Source organism: Chiroxiphia lanceolata, chromosome 8 (assembly GCF_009829145.1).
Source record: "Chiroxiphia lanceolata isolate bChiLan1 chromosome 8, bChiLan1.pri, whole genome shotgun sequence".
NCBI classification, from domain to species: Eukaryota; Metazoa; Chordata; class Aves; order Passeriformes; family Pipridae; genus Chiroxiphia; species Chiroxiphia lanceolata.
Window position 1 is genome coordinate 21,056,486 of NC_045644.1, and position 18,445 is coordinate 21,074,930.

Consider the following 18,445-nt stretch of genomic DNA (forward strand, 5'->3'; position numbering starts at 1 on the left):
AACTGAATCTGCCTGCTTTGTTGCATAATGCCTTCAACCTTCCTGCATCAACTAATGCTGTGCCCTAGAAAAAGTACAGCTGGCAAAACAGCTGCTGAACAGGTCACAGTGTCAAACACGGATTAAAAACTAGGGTTAGTGATCCATACTTAACACGGAAAACAACACGTCCAAAAGGAAAGAAACCTCTCAATCCCCCTGGATTTCGCTCTATAGAGAACAAAAATGTTAGGAAGTTATGCAGAACAGTTTTCAGAATCTATCACACAAGCACTGCAATGTAAGCATAAGGAATCCCATCCGAACAGAACCAGACAAGCATTTGGAGAGTATTTCATAATCACAGGGTAAAGCCACAAACTAGGATAAATCAAACATTACCATCTTTTCATTGTTCAGAACGGAGGACTTTCCTGGTTGATAGTCATAAATGCTCCTGGGTTCTGCACGATATTTTCTGGTGTCCACCTTCTTGTCTGGAGGTTCCCAGTCCGTCCTGAGAAAAAAGATCAATTAACCCAAAATTCTGTGGTTTCTATGGAGACAAACACTTCATTTTGACAGACACTTTTCTCCATTAATTATGGTTTAATCAGGGCACATTTTTAATCTTGAAAAGGAGTCTGTTGCAAGAGGAACAGTTCAGATAGGGCTCTGGACATATATTTTTTTATCTATGGCAAGCAGAGTTTGATACAGCTCAGCTGCTGAAATCATTGGAGCAGAGGGGGGTTATTCCAAGTACTTTCAATAAACTTTCAGATTTCCAAATCTTTCCTCATCGGAAATAGCTTAATGATGGGCTTCAACTAAGCTCAAAAATATGAACAGAGCAGAACTTAGATTAAATCTCTTTTGATAAACTTGTTCATTTTAGCCACATTACTGATTACCTGACTACCACTGCTCTGGATTCTGGGAGCACTCTGGAGTCCAAGAGGAAGTCTCTTCTAGGGACATGAATGAATTCTCTCAGACTGGCATATCTAAAGATGACTAAGAACAGTCCACTGACTACCCAAACCACTAAAATTTTGTGCAGTGTCTACACTGGCATAGTTCAGACAACAATAGTTACAAAGCATTCAGGGTCCATATCTTACAATGTCCAGTTGCTCTGAAAATTAATATACTCAAACACCTCATGCAGAAAAACAAATGCCCCCACAAAACCCCAGAAATCAGGCCATTTAAGATGGTAAACTAATTTTGATTTTGCTCCTGACATGTTCTCTTTGATGGGCAATGTGTATGTGGATTCATCTTACCTATAATTCACCAAACAAAAGGGAGGCATCTAACTAAAACCACTGCTCCACATTTCCTCTCCCTTACCCTACTGATCTGGTTAGGACAGGAACAAACCACTGAGCTTCAGAGCCCAAACTCTCTCCACTGGCTGATGAGAGACAGAGACAACCAATTTAATTTTTTTTCTTTCTAAAGTAAGGCAAGATGACAGCCAAAATGACTGGCTTACAAACACTGTACTAATTTCAACAAGGTTGATTTTTGCTATCCAGAATAACTTGATTGCTTAAGATTCCAACCCCAGAAAAAATTCTCCCTACTGAAATACTTATTTGCCACTAGATAATAGGAAGCACTAATTATTGTAATCCTTTCACTTGCAAGAGTTTTCTCAGAGGACAGACACTATGCCTTGAATTCCTGTGTCAGGAAGACATGTTCTATCAGTAAATTTTGTCTCCTGATCTGGTGACCTGAGGTGTTCACTAAATTAGCAATCTCAAATTACAGCATTGCTCATTTGCAGCAAGGTAGCAAGTGAAAAACATTAAGAGCCTGTGGAAGTTCATGAAAGAGTAAGGCACAGTTCAAGAGCTGGGAAAATTCAACAGGACATAAAATATTCATTGCTCATTCTGCTTTCCCTTCATTTGGTAAGTGCATTCATTACTGTTACAGAAAGGTATAAAACACATGGTAATAAACAAAGCAAAAAAATCATCCTGAAAGATCATAAATGACACTGCTAACTAGAACCTACTTCCAGTAAAGTTCATGTGAGTGGAACCTCTCAAAGGTGAAAAATGTAACAAAGTTTTTATCAAGGTTCAATGTAAATCCAAATTTTGCTTCTCTGCAATTATGTCTACGTGCTTATATTCTGAAGTGACTTTATAGTATCACACTGAGCCAAGAGTTTCCACTGCACCTATGAGGTAGGCACTGTACAGGCATGACACCCAAGGAAACACTCCTCATCCAGGCAGGAGACTATGCAACAAACTGTGTGATGTCTGATAAAAAAGACAGACAGAATGCAGGACTGGGCTATGACAATGAAGGCATTCACTGCTGCCTAGTAGAAGACTCAGGGTAAAAACTGTATATACAATTTCCCAAAGAAGTTTAACTGCAGTAGTGGGCCTAAAGCTTCCACTTTTGTCCCCTTCCCATTCACAACTTTCAGATATTATTCTAGTATGTATCCATATGTATCTCAGTTCAGGTCACCTTTCTGGGCTTGATTTCAGTGATGAAGTACGGTTTGGCAGTGGCAAAGTGGCAGATCTCTTTACAACCATCTCTGAATCGATATTGTCCATCTCACTCTTGGACCGGGGAACTGAAAGCTGGGTTCTGCCTGCATGGTAAGTCAAAAATAGGAATATTGGTGAATTGGATAGGAGGCAAATAAATACATACCTTACATGCCCTTTCTGTTTGACAGATTAAACAAGACATGTGAATTACTTACTGTCCTCGGAATAGGAATAACGAGGAGAGTATGAATCAGAATCTTCATCTGAAAGACAAAAGCATTTTGCACGTGAGCTGAAAAAGCCCCAAAGAAGAAGCACCAAAGACCCTTTAATTTTCCCTACTAATACATTCACCATAATTTGAGTGATATGCCCAATACTTACCACGGGGAGAGGATCCTAAAAAATAAAATCCCAATGAGGTTTAAATTGCATTTAAATATAATTCCTAGATTAGATATAAATATTAACATACTACTTACACTAATACTTTTCTCCAGGCTCTCTAAGCACTTTAGAATCTAAACAATCTCTTTCTATCACAAAACTCCTGTACATCATGGGTTGTACACTTTATTAGAAGCTAAAATGAGATCCACTTTATTGAAAGCTGAAAGATAAATAGAGGATCTAAAAGCCACAGTATATGATTAAAATAACTCAGTAGGTGCTAGACACAGGAATAGAGTTGAGGATTCCTGCTCCAAATTATATATGATAATTGCTGGGACACCTTTCTTGTATTAACTTGCACACCAAGTTGAAGCACAGTCACTGACTCAGATGATCTTCTAGGCACAGATGATGTTTCTGGCACAAGACACACACATAAACCTGGGCCAAGTGACAGTTCTTTTTCTGAAGAGCTTATAATAGCAAAGAGGTATAGAACATGCATAGAGATATTAACACAGCTCTAAAAGAGCTAGGAATGACATCAGTGTAACAGAGTGGTGTGGTCTGGCCCCCAAGCTGAACAACCTTCTCTCTTTGACAGTGACAGTGCTGCACTGCATCAACACAGCAGTGTCCTTTCCAGGACACAACTGCTACCTTGGGCCATGGAACCACACAATGCCTTATTCAAAGATAACATGGTACTGTAGTGCACAATGCAGATGTGTCCAAAAAGAAGGGAGGGTGGCAGCATCACCACCTTCTACTCTACAGATGATGGTCAGAGAAGACTTTGACTTGATAAAAAACCTAGTGGTATCCTTCCACCATCTTAAACAGGCTTTGGAATGAATCCTCTGTGAATTGCAGGTAGTAGCGGGGGAGTTGCGATCAGTCCTGAAAACTGGACCCATAGGTCCCTTTCTCTGCAGATGAGGATTAAAACTTGCAGGGATGTGTGTATGAGAGACATGTACAGGACTTTGAAGGCAAAATGCATGAAAGTACAATGCAAGGACTACTCTACTCTCACTGGTGTAGCCTCACCTTGAGTACTGTGTGCAGTTTTGGGCACCACAATATAACAAAGACATTAAGCAATTAAGAGAATATCCAAAGGAAGGCAACAAAGATGGTAAAGGGCCTTGAGGAGAAGCCTTATGAGGAGTGGCTGAGGTCACTTGGCTTATCCAGCCTGGAGAAGACCATACCTGAGGGGAGACCTCATCGCAGTCTATTGCTTCCTCACAAGAGGAAGGTGGAAAGGCAGGCACTGATCTCTTCACTCTGGTGACCAGTGACATAACCCAAGGGAATGGCCTGAAGTTGTGTCAGGGGAGGTTTAGGTTGGATACTACAGAAAGGTTCTTCACCCAGAGGGTGGCTGGGCACTGGAACAGGCTCCCCAGGGCAGTGGTCCCAGCACCAAGCCTGACAGAGTTCAATGCTCTCAGGCACACGGTGTGATTACTGGGCTGTACTGTGCAGGGATTAGAGTTGGACAAAATATTACTTGTGAATCCCTTCCAACTCAGAATATTCTGTGATTCTGTGTCTGTAAAGAGAGCTGTGAGCAAAAGTATTAGTAATATCCCTGTGAAGAAACCACTAATGTGACAGAGATAAAAAGACCAAAAAAAAAAAATCGATGATGGTAGAATGAGGTAGATAAAAGAACATTCTAAGAAAGTGTTATGTGAATTTAGTGCTGCCAATCAACAGATTGAAACAATTTCCAAATTTTATATCAAGGAGAATATCAATCAGCCACTAAAGCCAATCTCATCTGCTAGAAAAACAATCTGGCTAATACAGCTGACCTGAAATTGCACTCAAGCCTTAATCAGGCCTTTCAGGGAGGCTCGGGGAAGTCTTAACTTTAGCCTCTCTTCTTTAGTTCTCTTGGTGAATTAACCAGAAGGTTTAAGTTCCAAAAAGATGGTTATTGACTCTGGTGTGCTTATCATAACCTTCAGGCTTAAAAAATAGAAAAGGTCAATTTTCTGGCCAATTCCTGTTTAAACCTTAATGACAGAAACCAAATATTTATATTATACTGAATTGTTGACAAAATAGACTGGTATTCTTATATATAAGTTTGTTTTATTCAGATAGCAAAATACTTGGTAAATCACAAAACTCTCAGTCCCTACCAATACAGATGAACAAATGTCTAAAACTATCTTCACAACCATTCATTCACCTCTAATAATCTTACTTAGTGCTGGTGATCAGTAAAAATAATTTGATTTACTTACTTAAAGAGAAATATCAATATTTATTATAGCTCATCATTCAAAAAAAAAAACAATAAAAAATTCACTTCATATAATTGCTATTTTCCAATTTTTATTATTCTAATATCTACAATAATAAGGAGAACAGGTATGTTTTGTCTCTGAGTATCTTATCAAGAAGAATGTTTACATTTCTTTCCTTTTGACAGCAAGAAATACTGAAACACAGAAATCTGGAATGACTTGATAACATTAAAAAGTAAATCAGAATTAAGCATTAAAACAACATCTCCTGTCTCTCAAAGCTTCATTCTATCTGTGGGACCCTCCTTAATGGAGCAGGGTATCAACAGTTTGTCATTTCAAAAATCTGATTCCTTTGAAGAGAAGAGGCTGTTCCCTTGCAGAACTTAGAGAATCTGCAGGGTTGGGTTTCTAGAGACTAAATATATTTTAGAGGAGAGCCCAAATCTTGATATTTCTAGGAGATCCTATGCATCAATCCAATCTGACTCTAACTGTATGAAATTGAGGCTCCCGCCCACACTCCAACTCATCTACATCATCAAATATTCCTTACCAAGGAAAGAATCCAAGCAAATATTAGAGAAATGTTTCTCAATGTATTGCGAATAAAAAATAGTGTTAGGTCCAATACAGTTTCAACTACCTAAACAGCAAATAAAACTTTCATATGCACATTTGTAAGTGCACAGGAGACATTTATGGGAAATCAGACTCTTAATATATTATCATAGCAGGTTTTGCAAACTATGTTAGTTCAGGTGAGTAAAATAAATTTTCAAACCTCATTATGAACAAGGACATTTTCTCTGTAAAACTCCTTTATCCATTAATAACTGAAACTGTTTCTCTTTCATCCATACACACATAACATTCTGCTAATAGAAAATAACTTACACTGCATTATGATTTGCAAGACAGGATTCTTTACCTAATAGGTTTCACCAAGAAATTATCATGTATCTTAGATACCTGTATTACACTTTGTCCAGGTTCATTTTAAAGTGCAATGCACCTTACATCTCCTTGTCTTCTTTGAGCATCTCAGCTCATATAATATGCTTTCTTCTTACACAATCCCCACCAGATGTTTCATATGAACACTGAATGAAATGGTTAATTAACAGTCTCACCAGGGTTGGCTTGAGGCACAGGCTAAGAAGGCAAGTTCCTATGTTGCAGGATCTAAAGTGTCACCAAAGTACCAAGTCAACAAGGCTGTCACCAACAACTTTCCCAATCAGGAAATGTTTGTATGCCCAATGTGTGCAGCAGATTCCATTGTTTCTCATATATAAGTATTTTGCACAGTTACATGATTAACACTGCAGCAGATGCTATTTCCTCATCCCTGAAATATGACTGCAAAGGATTCTGATTTGAATATGAAGTTAAAAGGAATCTGCTGAGCACATGAAGAGATAAAGACAGTGTTATTTCAAACTGCGAGATGTGCTGATGAGACCTTCAAACTCTGTCCTTGCCTAGATATGCCAAGTGCACCTAAGGCCAGCCCTGAACCTATGTTACCAAGTTATGTTTATTTTAAAAGACTATACTGAGGGACCGATCCAAAAGCCACCGAAGCAAGCAGCCTTTTTACCAATAGGCTTCAGTGACATTCTGGATCTGGCCCTAACACTGTTAATATTAAAAACCAGAAGCAAATAGTTAGCGAAATTTACTGATCTGAAAGGAGGGGGAGAGAAATCTCAGTTAAACATCTTTATATGTAAGTCAGCAATCTAGACATGTTAAATAATCACCGCACGCACAACTGATAAGCGCATAAAACCAAGCAAACCCAAGTCTGTAGCATTAGTCAAATACCAGTTACAAAGCCAGAGGAGCACTGCAAAGCCAAAAGGGCATCATACAGTCAAGGCATCGCTTAGAGTGCAGCAAATCATTATGAGGCAGCACAACGCTCAGCAACTAGAAAAAACTCGGGGAAGAAAATAAATGGATAAGGCAGCATTTGTGCAGAAAAATATACATGGACCTTTATGATTACCTTCAGAGATAGGACTAGGAGTAGACGCAGGAAACTGGTATGTAGGAGAATAAGGATTGTCTTCTGCAGCAGAGAAAAGCAGTGGATTTTGAGACTATCCACAATGAAGTGGAGGTTCTGCTTCATCCCCCAGTTTCCTAACACTATATGATTTTATTGCCTACTTTAATAACACTAGGGTAGATGGCATCATACTTTAAAAAAAGATTAATGGATTAGCAAAGATTTAGTTATTTTATGCAGCACGTAAGAAGATATACTGGGCATAACTGAATTTCCAGCCAGTGTAATGTAACACATGGGTAACAGAAAGCTAGAACCTGAATCTAGTTACTATTAGGGTGCTATAGTACAGTTAACTCAAAGCACAAGACAACAGATACTCTGACTAAACTTCTGGTACCTTCAGTTTTTTGCTGGATTTCAGGAAGTTCAGGAAATATGTAGGTAGGGCAATAAGGGTTTTCTTCAGGAGTGTCTAAGGAGAGGAACATGATTTGCAAAAAAGAACAAAGAGGACAGATTTAAAGGGGAAGAAGGGCAAGACAAGAATCCATTCAAGCTGACTGCAGAACAGGCCCTCTCATGCTGATCTTCTAGCATGACACAACCTAGAATGCCTCTTTGGTCCCTGCTGCCTTGCATGTCTGGGCCTTGTGAGAGACCCTGAAAGCCAAGGGAACTGAACTCGTTCTCCTCCATCTGAGCACAGGCTCTGGCTGAGCTGAAGAACCTCTGTTAGGAGCAGTAGGATTAGGAAACAGTTCAACTCCTCCTCATTCCATCCAATATAACACAGCATTTACTTATGCATAAAGCTCATCATGACAGCACCTGCAGCACCAAATACAGCTCCAGTTTTGCATGCTCTACATTTTATTATATAAGCACAGATCTGAACTGCATTTGCCTGCACATCAGGCTGTTCAGAGGGTTCAGTTTGCAAATGCTATCGCAGCCATTTCTCACACAGAAGAAAAATCTGAATGTATCAGCAGTCGGGCACAGAAGTGCCCCAAGGTGGGAATCTCCTGAAGTGCACCACCACAAAGTTTGCAAGTTCTCACCACAATTCCAGGTTTTGAAAGGAAAAAGCTTAAGGTTTTGAAAAAGCAGAGTCCAGGTTCTGAACTCATAAAAAAATCAATGGGAACCTCTCCATTAGTTTCAGGGAACTCCAAATCACTTTGTTGTGCAGATACTAAAGTTTTACAGTGTAAAAAGTTTTCTCTTATGCACAGAGGAGTTTCAGGGATAACCTACTGTCCTTTAAAAGTGTGTGGGATGGGGTTGTCTGCTAAAACAGGAGTTCAGGGATCTATTTTCTACAATTATGAAATTATTATCATCTTTCTGGTCTCAAATAGTACACTTGATTTCATGAGGGCACTACAGTTCACGTTTCAGAACAACTCAGACCTTTCTTTGGACTTCACTGTTCTCTCACCTTTGACTTCAGAGATTTTAAATGCATTAGTTGAGTTTTGTGGTGCAGAGCAAACACTAGTTAACATAAAATGCTTTTACTTAACATCCAGTACAATTTTTCACATGAATGAAACAAAATGTCATCAAGGTAGTCTTTTAAAGTCAATAAAAACCATCTGTGCTACAGTACCTCTGTTTAGCTTGTGGATCTGTTTGAACATCGTCTTGTACCAGTCCTTTGATCTGTCTGTATTCTATTGGAAAAATAAAAATAAATCATCACAACAATGATTTCTACCAGCCTTTCAAAGTTATTACAAATATTCCAGAAATGAAAAAGGTTTACGCTCTGCTATGTGAAGGCTATATGATATTAATACTCTGAAATATGAGTGATTTCCCTCAAGATACACAATCTCATACGTAACAAAGCTATAGGTTTCACTCAAGTTACTAATAAAGCACAAACTTTGCAGAGGCAGGTTGTAACCTCTATAGAACTGCAGATTGTGCGGAAGGTTCTGCATATTAATCTGATTTGACATCTAAAATTAGGCACCTTGCTTATTTTAGTTATACATACCAATTTCCCAAGTATTCAATGGACAGTTAGAAACATTTAGTGTTCAATTCACTCCACATAAGAGTTGTAAGAACAGGTTAATAATTTTTTTCATAATTTCCCCTGAACACTGAAAGAACCTAAAAATGTTGTATAGAAGAGATATCTGCCTTTAAGATGGCTAAAATGAGACAAAACTCTCCTTCAGCTGATAGCTGTGAAAGAAAGAGAGGAGCAGAAAACAGTATTTTCAAATATTATGAGAAGAAATATTAATTTTTAATTTTCTTTCCCCCTGAGGCAGCTGAAACAGGTCATTGATAGCAAATGGAATCATTCATCATAAAATACATTGAAACTAGAATTCTATCTTCCCTTACATCTCTGCATCTTTAGTGAATTCCCTCATCCTAAGGCAGGCAAAATCGAGCCCAAGTTTTATGCATCAACCGCATGCTCAGTGTTGTCTTACCCTCAGTGGAATCCCAATATCATCAACGGAGGTATCAGCCATGTGGTGAGGGCTCTTGATAGTGCTTCTCTTTTCCTCCATTGACCTCTTCTCACTTGGCACTGTCTCCTGAACCAGCCTGTCCCGTGTGAGTGCTGAATCAACTTTATCAGAAACTAATCTGTCTGGCACTGAATCTGGAAATGACAATGGGGGATTCTTATCTCATCCCAGCATTTCACTGCATCACCATATTCTGCTCTTTTAAGGCAAAAATCCCAGCAAGTAGTTGATGAGACAGACTGTGTCACTGCTAACTGTGGTTAGAAGCTGGATTGAAGGAAATCTCCCAGGAAACTGCCTGATGCCAGCAAAAGCAGGCTTGCATCTCTCAGGTAGTTACTGTCACACATTTCACAAGTCTCAGCTGTCATATAAAACAACGGAAAATTTTATTTTTAAAGACTGTTTAAGAGTTTGGGTTTTGTGTCCTTTTGACTAATTAGCAACTCTTCAATCTCATTCTTCATCAAAAAGCACCAGCAATAAGTCTCCAGGACATCTTTATTCTGCTGGTGTTCTCAATCTAAAGGAGCATCCTATGTGGCAGTGGGGCACTACTTTTTAACAGCTTGCACTCACCTGCCTGACAATCCCATTTGTTACAGTCAGTACATGATGTTTCCAATTAACTTCTGTGCATGCATGCACACATATGACATATGATTGCATGTGAGTCTGCATAAAGATGGAGGGAAATAACTAACTGCTTCAGACTGCTTCCAAAACTGGAATTTGGACTTGCTTCCAAACTGGAATTCCTTGACGCTGTCCAACTGACACTCAGAGGTAGCAGCAGGCACCACCACTGGCCAAGGAACCTAGGGACTTCAGGTTGCTCTGAAGCTCTACTACGCCCTGGAGAGCTGCAGCTCAGCAACTCTTAGGCTCAGTCAAGAATTTTTTCTATGTGGATTTCTTAAGAGGAAATATCTGTAATTTTACAGTTTGTCTCATCAAGACTTTGCCAAATCCTATCATTTTTACATCACTGCATGCATTGAAGAGAGAGAGAGATGTTTATTCACATGCACATCACCATACTGCCCAAAGCCATTAAATGTGCAGAAATCTGAAAGGGCCAGATATCAGAGGAAAGGCTCATGCACAGCAATGCATTGATCTGTTGGTACCTTGAGCAAACACAATTCTGCCCTGTGCAATTCAGTACTGAAGGATTTGCATTTAAAAGGTTGGTTTGAAATTACCATCAACCTTTAAATTTTCCTCCTCTTTAAGATAAAAACAAAATAATAATTTATAAAAAATTTATAATTTATAAAAACAAAATAATTTATATGTTTATGCAAAATAGTAATGTTTATAAATGTTCAAAATGGGGCAAAGCATCTATTAAATCCTTGGTTGGCATTTTCATCCTTTTTCCCCTCCCTGTGAATGTGTGTGCAGTCTTCTATGTCCCTGGTGTACAGAATTCTCCATTTTGTAGGACACATTTGGGACTCTTTACTCAGCCTCTAGGAATTGCACATGAAAAGAGCAACTGAAATGAGACCATTCTTCCATGACCTTGGGGACCAAAAGGAAGCAAGTTTTTGTATGGAGATGAGGAGAGGATGCAAACTTTAGGAAAGGTCACAACTTTTCGCCATTATTTATCATTGTCACTGCTGATGTGACTTCTGGTCTAGAAAAGTCATTATTTTCTGCAGACTAAAGAATTCAATGCCAGAGAAGGGCACAAAGTCCTTCTCTTAACAGGACTGGTAAACATATGTTGTTTCTCTTTGATTCCCTAGCTCTCTGCACTGGAAAAATGGTTGGCTGTTTGCCAGGCAGACCTCATCTGAAACTATGATGATAATAGTCAAAATACCTAATACAGACATAAACAACAGGGAAAGTGTATTACAATCTGATTTCTCAGTGCCACAGCCATGATCTAAGCAAAATCTTTATTTTGATGATTTTGCAAACACAAAACCCACCAGATGGCTCATGCTGGTCTTCTGCCAAACATTTATTCACATTTTTAATATTAAAACATGAAGGTCTGGGAGCTACCTAGAATGACAGCGAGGGCAAAAATCTACCAGCCCCTTAAATGTATTTTGAAGGAGTTTTCAAAAATAATTTTTGGAGTGCATTTAGAACTGGCTGAAGGAGTTGGACTGAAAACCCTTGGAAACAGGAAAGGCCTACTTGACAGCACAAGCTGTGTTAGGGCAAGTCCTCCCTGTGTACCCTCCAGGTAAGTCCTTCCTAGGTCCATAGGACTCAACCACTAGAACCAACTTATCTGCTGGTAATCAGTGTGCTGGTTCTCAGGTGTGCAACACCTGTTGCATGAGTGTCTTTGCAGACAGAGGAACAAAAGCAGACATCTTTCGTCAAAGATTTCCTACAGTATCCTACAACTTGGAGAATAATGGCTAAATGTCACCCTAACTTACTTGCCATGATGCTCCAATAATTTCAAGAGAGTTTATGAAGATATATACTAGGCTTGGAGGTATTTAAAAATCAGAGCCAAATCTGGTGCTTAATCGCCCAAATAACCAGATCGCACCAGTCAGCACACTCCACGGCACCTGAGCCACCCTTCTGCAACAGCAGCAGCAACATGTGGTGTTGCACAGCAAAAGAGTTTGACTGCTGTGACCAACAGGACATAAAACTCAGGGAAGAGGTGGCAGTCAGCAGCTTTGTGTGGTTGTCTGGTACACTGAGAGCACATGCAGACCCAGCTGTACCACAAAGTACAATCCTCCAGATTGAGGATCTTTCAGGCTATAACAAACTGCTCTGTGGCTATCTGTAGTTCAGAAAACAAAGGAGGTCCTGATAATGAAGGAAAACACCTTGCAAAGGGGCAAACCAACAGGAAACCCCTGTTCTGACTTGCAGGCAAGCGTTAAACTCTCAGCCGAGTGGTGTCTGATGAGACAACAGCTACACCAAGGAAAGGAGCTGAGAGAAACCACTGTAAGCTGTTATGGAGCCTGTCACCTCAAAAGGGTAGCAGCACAGAGGAGGGACAGTCTGGGGGTGCAGCTGAAGGAACCTAGTGTATGAAGTCCAACCAGGTCAGCAACTGCCTCAGGGGCAGATTCTGTCCTAGTGGGACAGGCTCTGTTAGTCCAGGGCCCACATGGGAGAGTAGGAGCATGCAGTATTGGTTCTCTTGGGTTTCTACCGTGATACTTCAAGTGCTTAGGCACTCTCCAGGACTCTCTTCTCTCTCACCTCTCCATTTACCCCGCCATGGCCACAACCAAAGAATGATAATACAACATAATGCGCTGTTCCTATAACACACCCACTGCAGACTGAGCTACTTCTAGTTGAGGTGTGGAAAGGAAAAGATGACCATGAAAACAACTTGCTCATCTTTCAAGGACTCTCACACCTGTGCAGAGAGGGGTAGCAGCACACATGCATACGTGTATACTACAAATTTACCATATATTTCTTGACATCTGGCACAAATACTTCTGCTCTTGGAGTCCTGTAAACACTGATTTTTATTTATCTTCCTCTCCCCTCACCACACATGAGACTAACTGTACTGGATGTGTAGAGAAACATGAGAATATGCCCCCAAGGGAATAAAACTAAAGGCTCAAAAGGCAGCCGCAAAAGTCAACTAGGACAATCAAACCGTTTGTAAATCTTTTGACTTAGGAGGGACAGATGAGTAGTTTAGTGTTTTGGTATATTCCTTTGCAGTTCTGGGGCAGTGTGTTTGCTAAAGGTACTCCACAAGCTACCAGCAGCAGCTTTGCTCCAGCAGAGGCAGCAACTGGGGAGTAGCAGACCTTTCACATCATACCTGCCAGGCTACTAAGCCTTTTTTGCTGTTCTGTGGTAAAGGGAGAAACAAAACAAAAAGAAATACAGAACAAATGGGTGAGACATAAACAGCAAGTGCTCTGGTGCTGCATTTCTGACAGGCAAGAAATACGCTGTAGACAGAATGGCAGCAGCTGCTGGAGAGAATCTGTTTTCAAATACCCTGCCAAAGTGACAGCCTACTGTCCCTTCTCCACACAGCAGCCTCGTGGAATAATACAAATCTCATGATGCAGTGACCAATACATTTGCAAAGAGCACTTATATTTAAATTTTCATTTTTTCATAACATCAGAGAATGAAAATGTTGGACAGAGGATAATTTGAAAAACAGTAAAAATTCACGGAGTCAAACAACTTGACAACTAACTCTGTTACCATTAGCATAAAGTACATTTTGAAATAATACTGCTGTAGCATTTCAAAGGGATATAGGAAAGGATCAAGTCATTGTTGGTGCTTGCTGAGTCTCATCCCATACCACTGAGCACAGATTCAGTGATTTGTGCACAGACACAACTTGAAGGTTTCGATTCTCAGAATGGTCCCCTAAGTTAGGGGTCTCTCATTAATGAATTTCCAGACTGGGACATTTGTGGTATCTTTCAGCATGTTTGACCACCCTAAAGTTGATGCTTTCTAAAAGGATGCCCATATGTCTGGCCCAAATAAAATCACGAATTCTTAGCACTCCACTCTGCTTTTTCTACTCCCTAGCAATTAATCATTTTATTTAAAGCATGAAAGCCATATGAAAAGAATAAACTATTTTACTGACATAAAAAATACAAACACTTTTGAAAGTTCATATTGTTAGTAAAAAGATTTCAAAACTTTAATATATTAAACACAACTGTTATATATTCATGATAAACCATGCCATGCAATGCTTGCCCAGGAAATAACTGTGCTTTGGGGTGGCATGTAACACTTGCCAAGTAAGTCTGCAGCAGGTCACAAATCTCCAGGTATATGGTGTTTGTTAGCAGAACCCACACCTTCACTAGACATTTGTACTAAGTGGATCATCGCAGCCAGGGAACTGAGATATTTCTCCTCTGTGCAGATCCCTTGTCAATACCTTTGAACTTTGTTCTTTAACCCCAGCCTTCAGCCCTGCTAATCACTGATGGCAAGCTGCTCCTGTGCATTATGTTCATCTGAGAGCTGCCAAGGAAACAAACCCCAATGTGTGCTGGGTAGAAGGAAGGGTTAGCAATCTGAACCAAAGAGTAGGTGGGAACCCCCTGCTGCAGGGTTCACTGGTCTAAGCAGGCCATCAGCAAAAGGCTGCTGTATTATAAGAACACACAAGTGAGAAATGGCAGGATGCCCATCTCTGATTACTTGAGAGAAAAAATGCAAATGAGAACAGTCTCATCTTCAGTCAATACCTTCACTGAGGAGAACTATGTTGACTCACTAAACTCTTTTGACAAGAACATGTGGTTAAAAAAAGTCAGTCCTATCTCTTTTCCACAGGGAGAGAATACCACGAATTAATACACTTCTCATGAAAAAAAAACTTTTTACGTGAAGAGGAGATTTTTTTTCACTTGTATCTCTGTGTAGGAAAGGGAACTGCTGATGGATAGAAGCAGAAGGAGCAGGAGGTGTCTGCTACTTCACTATCCCACCTGACCAGAGCCAGATTGTAGCCCAGGCACACACCAACTAACTGAGGCTTTCACCCTTGATCTTGTGTTCTGGGACTGTAAGCAAAGGCCAAAAACTTGTTGGCTTCTCAGAGAAAGGGTCAAGCAGAGGGATTAAACTGCTCACAACAGTGAAAGAATGATTACACTTGCCTTCAGAGTTCCTCCAGAGGAGGGAGCACTGGAGGAGAGTAAGACTTGAAATCAGTAAAAAAGAGGGAAAATGAAATAAGTATTTGAGAACATGTTGAGTGCAAAATAAAGGTGTCAAAAAGAATATTTATCCAGACACCAAACAGATTTAAAGGGAAAAAATTCTTACCTTGGTGTTAGAAATGAACAAGAAGATCTGAAATGACTTGTCTATAAGCATGAATTTTATTCACTTGATATTATTGAAATCCAGGAGAAAAAAATTCTCAGATCTGTCATCACAACTTACTGAGTAAGACCAAGCAGACAAGAAAGGATACAGTGTACTTTCTGTGTTTCAAATTCCATTACCTGTTCCTAGTCAAAGGATTTTAAATGCAGATTTAACAAACTAGCAAATAAAGCACAAAATACTAAAAAGTAATAGTAATAAGTAGGTGATGTCTGCTATAACAATCACTTCAGAGAATAAGAGAACTAGCTGCTTAAAAAACAATCAATAATCCACTGAGGAGAAAGAAAGCCACATTATCCATCTGGAAGACTAACTAAACTACTGGAAATCTCAGACTGCCAGCATTAAAACGACCTTGAAATTTCTAATTCAGAGGGTATTTCAGAGCACACAAGAGGAATTTATATTAAACATCATCTTGACAGGAAGGAGTTATTTTCAACACAGAACATAATTAACCATTAAGGGGAAGGTAAAACATAACCTAGTAACAATTTGTTATATGCCATGAGACCAAACTAATCTTGAATAGATAAGGTTCATAACGGTGAAACTAAATATGAATCACGTCAGCCAGGACAGTAATTCAATAGATAACTAAGATCTGAGAACCACTTAAAAACGTTAAGTTAGCAGGAAGAAATCTTAATGCTTATGCTGGCATAAAGCCTAAATAGGAATGGAAGCATAAGGAACTGTAGGAAATCCTTAACACAAAAAGAAGGAAAACTAGGGAAATGTACACCTCTAAGTAGGTACAAAATGAAAGAAAATTAAAACGGAAGTAAAAGCATTAACAGAATGTCTCGGACTCAAAAATGGAGTCTGAGGCACATGAAGAATAAACAGAAATCTAGCAACGATCTTGTTCTTTTACCAAATAGGCAGTGTGGAACTTTTAATAAGAGGGTAGAAAAGATGACACATCTGATTACTATTTCCATTCTGCACTTGAAAAAAAAGAAGGGAAAAAAAAAGTATGATGTCCTACTGCCTGATGAAGAAATATTTTCCACTTCAACAGTAACTAAGGACTCTGTTAAATGACAACAACTGAGGTCAGATGAAAATCAGCACATTGATATAAACCGAAGTTAAGAATTTTAGAGCAGTTTTCTGCTCTAAAGAGAGTAGCTATGGAGATTGTAGCTCACTGGACCATTCACATTCAAACTCGGTATGTCTTGGAATGCAAAGGAAACTCCACAGGACAAGGAAGAAAGCAAATGTTGTGACAATCTTTGAAAAACATTAGTTTGATGGCTGGGACATCTGACTGTCAAGTCGACATAAATATTAATATTTTATATGAGATTTTCTAATAAATACACAGTACGACACACAATGTCAGTCAATACAACTGTATGACTTAAATGCCTTGTCAAACCAGTTCAACACGGTTCTTGGAACTTACAAGTTTGACTAATACAGATTGAAAAATGGGCATTAGAATTATACACTTCACAGACCGGATCAATTTGCTCATCAGGCCATGATCTATATCACACAAAAACATGACAAGAGAAGGCTCTTCAATCTATCAGGATACAACCCTATCATGACTACTAATGGTCAAAAGCAATATCCAGACAGGACAAATCATTAACTGTGAAGGTAATCAGTAAACAGAACAATTTCACATCAGCTCTCTCAGAGCCAGTGTGTGTGTATCATCATGTTATATAAATTTCTCTCTCATGCTCCTAAAGTCTAAATGCCCCAAATTTAATGAAAAAAAAAAAAAAGCATATCCCACCCCAAGAAAGTAAAAAAAAATGCTTTCAGATTTAAAAAGGTGACCTCGAATAAGGTTTTCTCCTCTTGAAGCAGTTGAGGAATCCAGGCACCCTCATTCAGAAGCACATAAGTAAAGCTACTTCAGATGCTAGCAAAAAAGGAAGAGATAACCCACTCATTACCCCTATAAGGGGCTGGGCTACAGTGAGGACACTATCTTCAGGATCAAACACTGAAAACTGTTTTAAAAGGGCACTGAAAATATCCCATGAGGGATTGCAAAGGAGTTGTAATTAGAATGACTACAGTATGAGAAGTGCAGGCCTTGACCCTATTTTCTGATTTTACTTTTTTCTTTGCAAAAGGTAAGTCACAGCACTGTACATTCCTGGAGTTTTCCAAGTCCACTAAAAATAAAGGCAAATTGGACTGCATCTGTGTGGCCTGTTATAAGCTACCATCGTTAGTGATGCACAATGAACTGGGAGGCTGGGGTAATGCCAGCCACCAAGAGAACTAGAAAGGACAAGCAAAGTTTCCCTCTAATGCCAGAGGTAAAGAGATGGAACTATTCACTCAGATAGAGCTGCTATAAGAAAGGCTTTGACTGTTGAGCATGGGAGTTCTCAAACAAAGTTGTTTTGCTCATACGCAAATCCAGAGCTCAAGGACTAGTGCAGTATGAGTTTGAGTTGACCCAGTTATGGGTGGAAGAACAAATTGCCCAGTTCAAACCTGTGGGACAGCAGATTATTTACTATTGGGCAAATTCTGCTGCAAATTCAGAGGTCAAATCTCTCCCACAGTAACAGAAAATATAGCTGCTTTCACATTGCAGTAGCTGAGAAGTAATGTTATCACCTTTTCAAGTGAGGGAGAAACTACTCCAAGCTACCTTGTTTCTACTGACAGATATACAGGAGCATACACCCCTTTTCCACCATAACAGACACCTGTTAGCCTGCAATAGCTTATTCACCTGTCCATAGTCCAGTTAAATCCCCCCACACACACACTTCAGAGAGCTTCTGATCCACAGGTTTTAATTACAAAAAGTAGGCATTGTCACGCACCTCTAACCTCTTACTTGCCTGTTGTATGTTCCAGTCACTACAACTTTTTTGAGGCAGCTTAGTTAGTTCTTAGTAGTCTGGACGTAACTGTCCACAG

At 39.5% G+C, this 18,445-nt stretch overlaps 1 protein-coding gene across 16 annotated transcripts in view; it reads right to left on the reverse strand.

Annotated features, from left to right (window-relative positions):
- The window catches only part of SORBS1 (sorbin and SH3 domain containing 1), a 78,051-nt gene that overhangs the window by 36,200 nt on the left and 23,406 nt on the right, over window positions 1–18,445 (reverse strand). For 9 of the 16 annotated variants that reach the window (XM_032694243.1, XM_032694244.1, XM_032694246.1 and 6 more), the window contains 8 exons: window positions 13,476–13,505; window positions 9,644–9,819; window positions 8,800–8,863; window positions 7,585–7,659; window positions 7,182–7,244; window positions 2,726–2,773; window positions 2,482–2,611; window positions 382–496 (listed from right to left, as the gene is read on the reverse strand). In XM_032694243.1, the coding sequence (XP_032550134.1) occupies window positions 382–496; window positions 2,482–2,611; window positions 2,726–2,773; window positions 7,182–7,244; window positions 7,585–7,659; window positions 8,800–8,863; window positions 9,644–9,819; window positions 13,476–13,505 (701 nt within the window). The remainder of the gene's footprint in view (window positions 1–381; window positions 497–2,481; window positions 2,612–2,725; window positions 2,774–7,181; window positions 7,245–7,584; window positions 7,660–8,799; window positions 8,864–9,643; window positions 9,820–13,475; window positions 13,506–18,445) is intronic. The other 7 variants (XM_032694253.1, XM_032694249.1, XM_032694250.1 and 4 more) reach the window with 1 other exon arrangement.